The sequence below is a fragment of the Rhipicephalus microplus genome, chromosome 4 (assembly GCF_043290135.1).
Source record: "Rhipicephalus microplus isolate Deutch F79 chromosome 4, USDA_Rmic, whole genome shotgun sequence".
Taxonomy (NCBI): domain Eukaryota; kingdom Metazoa; phylum Arthropoda; class Arachnida; order Ixodida; family Ixodidae; genus Rhipicephalus; species Rhipicephalus microplus.
The window spans coordinates 108,625,347-108,631,346 of NC_134703.1; the positions used below are offsets into that span (position 1 = coordinate 108,625,347).

Here is a 6,000-nt window from a genome sequence, read left to right on the forward strand (position 1 = left end):
AATTTCGTCGAAAGATGATAGTCTTGCATGTGAAGAGAGTGAACAAAACATTTATTCGTTGTTCTGCGCAAGAAAATCGGTGAATGGTATTCTGGAGACGCTGTGATAGAGTGTCTCGAGCGTGCAGTGGAGGCGAACGAACGCATCAAGTCACGCCACACGTGAGACATGAGTGCCATCTGGAAGTTTTCTTGGAAAATGAAGCACATGGCTCTGAGACGGTGTGCGCGCCCGTCTCAGAGGTGATAAGGTGTAGAACGCAAGGCGATGGATAGGTGCCACCACTGTCCCATTTTAGCAAAGCGTTGGAAACACTCGCCTTTTCGTGCAAGCGTTGCATAGTCAGTGCAGCGTGATAAGCGCTACGATCCTTAAAATTACTCATGTATGCCTTCTCTAGTAAAAGACGCAAATGCAGATTATATACGTGTTGTTATGGTGCCCAGACATGCGCAATAATTGGTTTTTAATGGACAATCGCACAAGTATGAACGCTAAACCTTGAGCAACATTGGTGGAAGCTACGGATGGGGTCGGCCGTTTTCTAGTACCAGGTGCCGTTAAGAGTGGACAAACAGAAAAATGTATAGACAGACGAAAATTTTTGCGTCGAAGGTCACCAAGAAAGACTATCGTCTTTAAAATGACAGAGATTTAACGCAAATATAACACTACTTCCGCGCTTGGAAAACAAGATAAACAATTTTCCTCAAGACTGTGAAGATTTCAGTAGAATATGAGTGACATGGCGCTGGGCTAAATGCAACGGGTGATGTGGGAGAAAATTTTTAGGGGCGAAGCTCCTTATGACGTGGGTCTATCACTCCTCCGTATGTATGTATGTATGTATGTATGTATGTATGTATGTATGTATGTATGTATGTATGTATGTATGTATGTATGTATGTATGTATGTATGTATGTATGTATGTATGTAGAACGAATGTACGTACGTACGTACGTAGCCACCGGTGGTACACACCCACTCTAGAGCGGGTATGTGCCACAAGGGTTGCGAGATGGAAGATGGCGGTACTTGGAGTGTTCCCTGGATGGACACACGGACGGACGCATGGACGGACAGACAGACTAGCAGATGGATGGACGGATGGATGGACGCGCAGACGTACGGACGGATGGACGCGCGGACAGATGGACGAACACATGGATTGACGCACGGGTGGTCGCGCGGACAGACGGAAGCAAGAACGAACGGACGGACGGAAGCACAGACGGGATGATGGACTCTTCGCCCCACTCATCATCATTCACACCGTGGATATGCTGTAATTTTTTATACGGAAAAGCGGTACGTATGTGTCCCACTGTCACACAAAAGGTTAAGGTGGTAGGCCACTTTCAAAAGTCATTTTTTTTTCGCGAAATAAATTTTTAGGGTTTTGCTTTTCTTGCACGCCCAAACATTCGCATATGTGTTGCAACAAAAATGATCCTCCTAGTGTCATTAGTTTGCGAGTTACAGGAAGTTTTCTATACCCCATGCTCCTATAGCAAAACCGAAACCACATTTCCAACTGTGGTTTTGGTTTCGAAAAATCGCTTTCAAAAACAAGTGTTTCGTCCTAATGCTATTCAAAATACTTTATGCATTTTATTGTGACTGTTATATAAGGTGATGTCATTAAATACAATTATATTACAAATACAAATACATTACAAATACAAATACAATACAAATACAAATACATTAGACCTTATGACATCGCCATAAGGGCTAATGTGGGGAACCTTTCTGCAATGAAAAAGGCTACCCTTGCCAGTCTTTTTTATTGCAGCTCTACCGACAAGCAGCCGAGACATAGCCTGTGCCCGCTTGGACGGAAAAGCTGGTGCGTATACCAAAGGGTCGAAGCACTCGGCCAAGGGAAATATTTTATTTATTTATTTATTTATTTGTGAAATACTGCAGGCCAAAAAGGCCCAAGCAGGAGGGGCACAAACACAAACACAATATCAGTACATGAGTGACACAGCTTCACTAAAATACATCTGTGTAAGAGGAGAGCGAGTAGAAGAGAAACATCAAAACAAAGAAAGCACGCGATCAGTATATGAGTAACACAGCTTGACTAAAATACATCTGTGTAGGAGAAGAGCGAGTAGAAGAGAAACATCAAAAAAAAATCAAGCAATATTGGGAGGGGGGGGGGGTCAAGATTCACAGAATTAAACATTGGGTTCATCAAGATCGAAGGTTTGGAGGAAATCAGAAGGCAAGTTATTCCATTCTGTTACAGTTCTCGGAAAAAAGGAAAACTTAAATAAATCTGTCCGCGCAAAATACGGAGTTAAGGATCGGACATGAGAATGACGAGTTTGCCTGGTCGAAACTGGGGTAACGTAATGTGATGGGTCTAGCCCAAGTTTATTGTTAATTAGTGAGTCCAAGAATTTTAGACGGAGAAGCTGGCGCCACGATTGTATAGCGTCTGGATTTCGTTATCTCGCATTAGTTCCGTAACTGATGTACCACGACCATACTTTGAGTAAATAAAACGCACTGCTCGTCTTTGAATCTTTTCGAGGGAATATATGTTAGACTTAGTATGCGGATCCCATACAATACAAGCGTATTCAAGCTTTGGACGTATTAAAGTGTTATAAGCTAATAGTTTCACTTGCGACGGGGCGTCTCTGAGTTTGTGCCTTAAAAGACACAGTTTACGGAAAGCCGATGACGAAACATCAAACAAATATGTACACCAAGGAGGACTTCCATATGATGTGCTTAACAAAATTAAAACTGTCTACTGTGATCTGTGCTCTGATGAACTTCTAATGAAGTGCCTTCATGGAAAGACTCATAATGCTAATGAGTGTTTCAATGGTCTAATATGGCAGCGGGCACCCAAAGAGGTTTATGTAAGCTTGCCTACACTAATGTTTGCCTTACGTGATGCTGTGGCACACTTTAATAATGGCAGCGTAAGCACTCTAGATACCCTGAGACAAGCTCGCATAGAACCAGGGTACCACACGACGAAAGCTTGCATCGCCAGGGCCCACCTGCGCATGCAGAATGCTAAACGCATGTCAGCAGATGGGGGAAAACAGGCCAGGGAGAAAAGACGAGCCGCCACCCGAACAAAAGGAGACAATAATGCTTCCGCAGAAGGGCCCAGCTATCAATCTGGTGGATTTTAGGCCTGCATGCGATGATTGTGACCCTTTTTACAAGCTCGGAAATGTATGTTTACGTTTTTCTGAAAATAACAATTTGCTCCAAATTTTGCGAAGCAAACTTTCATAACGTATTTCTCGGCTTATACTTTGAACTGAAATTTTGCACAATGATTTACAACATATATATCTGTGGAGTGAACTAGAATAAAAGAAATCCATCGAATATTTTTTAGCTCACAGCTGAATTCTCCAACAGGTTCAGTCTAAATTGGCTCTTTTTCCCTGTTTTTTTTTGTTTTTAGCACTACTTCCTTGATATTCACTGCATACTATTTATTCTAGTTCACTGCATAGCTCCAGCCATTAGTTACACAAACGTCAATGCTTTACTGAATAAAGCCGCCCATCAGTCACTTATCACAGCTCGCGTGGCTAGCACTTTTAAAGCAATTTTTGACAAAGATTACCTCCGAATAAATCAATATTCAATATTTTTCACTGTAAATAGCTGGGTAAATTAAATAAGACATGCTAGTTTTGAGGAAAAAGTTATTTCAACACTGGCTGCTCTTAAAAAATGTTTTTGTTTTTGAGTGGCCTACCACCTTAAGTGGTTCACTAGAAAACGGAATTAAACAGCCAGCGTCTCAGCCAATATGATGTTATTGGCCGCTGCATTTGTTGTGAGTGAAAAGTAGCGACTGAAGCAAAAAATAAAACATCATGGCCTGAATCCGTCGAAGTCGTATACGTATACTGCGTTCTACCACAATTCTACCACAGATCATGTTGTGAACTGCTTGGGAAAATAACCCTATGCTAATAAACCCGTGTTAACGACCTCAGAGAGTGTCATTAGCACGCGGAAGAAAGTGTACATAGCGGGCAAATTTCAAGACGCATTGACACAGTATACCTACAGGACAGGTATAATTGTCGACAGATAACCAACGCCGTGAATTCAGCTATACCCACAATAACCAATGCACATGCATGCCTGAGTTTAAAAAAGTTATGAAGTGGATAAAAGACGACGAAGAGAGAAGAGCTTACGAAGCCGCATTTGTGATATCTCAGGAGTACTGAAGGATGCGTCAGAAAATCATCAATCAATTTATCTACAGCTGAAATTGATTTAGTGACGGGTGCCATACAGGCGGGAGCAAGTGCGCTTTCTCTTTTCGCAGGTTCCTTTCATGCAATTTTTGTTGGCTGCCGACGTAAAATGCACCAGATGAATTTTGTGCGTGTCCGGTTAAACTGTGTTTCGTACCCTATACACATCGCATTGCCAAGCCACCGTAATGCGGATTCGTTTTTCAGTGCAGCCTTTTAAGTAAAAATATGGCCTATACGGGTCTTGTGTTGTACGTTTTATTCCTAGTTTGCACGGAAAACTTTAAAACAATGGTTATTTTTTTGACGAGAAAAAAAAGAGCAAATACCACGTACCTTTGGAATCGATGTTATGCAAAGAATGCAGATGAAAGGCGACTCTTTTACTTTGTTATTGGGCGAAACGCTATGAAATGTACACACAGACATATGTTACACAGTCGCATTTCACTGTTGCGTAACGATTCCAACATAAACATGGGTATTAGCATCACCATAAGCGGTAAGCTGATATTTAGCGCTTGTGCCAGTGAGGATGGCTGCCCTCGTCACTGCTAGATAAATGACCTTCAGTGGATGATGCTTCTTTGCAGCTATCGTCAACACGACGTGATAGCTGTATGAGAGGAGTGAGTATTGTTACGAAGGCGAGACGCCAACACGGTCCCGAAGGCGCCATGGCTCCTAACTCCGCCGAAAGGGTCACCAGCCGTTTGGTAGCATGTGTTACTCAGCTCGCGACTGCTTCTGCGCAGAGCTGATAGACGAGCGGACGATACGACGGTGAGTTAAGGCAAGGTTTATGTACAGCATAGAAATAGAGGCGTTACAAATTCGGCACTGGGGCCGACAGCATAGGGAATCGAAGAGGCGAGATGTATTCTGTCGCAGGCATCCGTAGGCTTCTCTCTCTGTTACGAAGCGCACCACCAATGAGGTTACGAAGGGCGCCACGAAACTCGCCGCTGCCAAGGACACCGGCCGCGCCGACAGCGAAAGGGGCTCGAAGCACCCGAGATGCTTCTCTGACACATAGGTCTATTGCTGGCGACGCGCCGCAGGGCTGTTTTTATACGCACCGGGTGGATCCTTTGGGTCCCCAACGTCTAACGCTGGCCGTGATGTCAGAATCCTCCAATGGGGTCCACCACTGGGCCACGTCATGCTCATCAAATCCGAAGCCGCTACGCGTGGTTGCAGCCAAGGACGAGTGACGTTCCCACGCATTGCGTAAGACTCGCCAGACTAGAAGGCGCCGATAGCTTCAACGGGCTCGTGGGCTGAGGGAGATCGCTGGGGGTTGCGTGACAGACCGGCGCCGCCGCTTGATGACGTCGTTGAGTCGATCGTGTAAGGCAGGCTAGCTTGCTGGCCTTGACACAGATTGCCTTTGCAGAGGCATTGACGTTCAGTGCAGACTTCCAGGCGTAACAGTATGTACTGTTTATAAGGCTGGACAGCCAGCACTGCAACCACAATTGACGTTTAACCAACATTGTGGTCTACTTGAAAAGCAGTTCAGAGACATAGCGTGGCTGTGTGATAGAATACGGTATTGCCACGCAGAATGTGGGGTTTGATTCCTGTTGGCACCATAATGTTTCTTAAATGCGAAGCATTTCTTAGCGAACTTCGGCGACTTGGAGCGTATCTATCTATCTAGCCGCCTACGACTTTTAGCTCTCCTGGCCGTTTGGATAATGGCATCGATACCAAACTTGGTACGGCATAACATGACTA

At 44.3% G+C, this 6,000-nt stretch overlaps 1 protein-coding gene across 1 annotated transcript in view; it reads right to left on the bottom strand.

Moving 5' to 3' along the window:
- LOC142814404 (glycine receptor subunit alpha-4-like) overlaps nucleotides 1-5,424 on the bottom strand; it is a 49,860-nt gene extending 44,436 nt beyond the window's left edge. The window contains exons 1-2 of the mRNA XM_075893145.1: nucleotides 5,340-5,424; nucleotides 2,964-3,027 (exon numbers count right to left, since the gene is read on the bottom strand). Coding sequence (XP_075749260.1) covers nucleotides 2,964-3,027; nucleotides 5,340-5,424 — 149 coding nt within the window. The remainder of the gene's footprint in view (nucleotides 1-2,963; nucleotides 3,028-5,339) is intronic.
- Nucleotides 5,425-6,000: the final 576 nt, after the last annotated feature.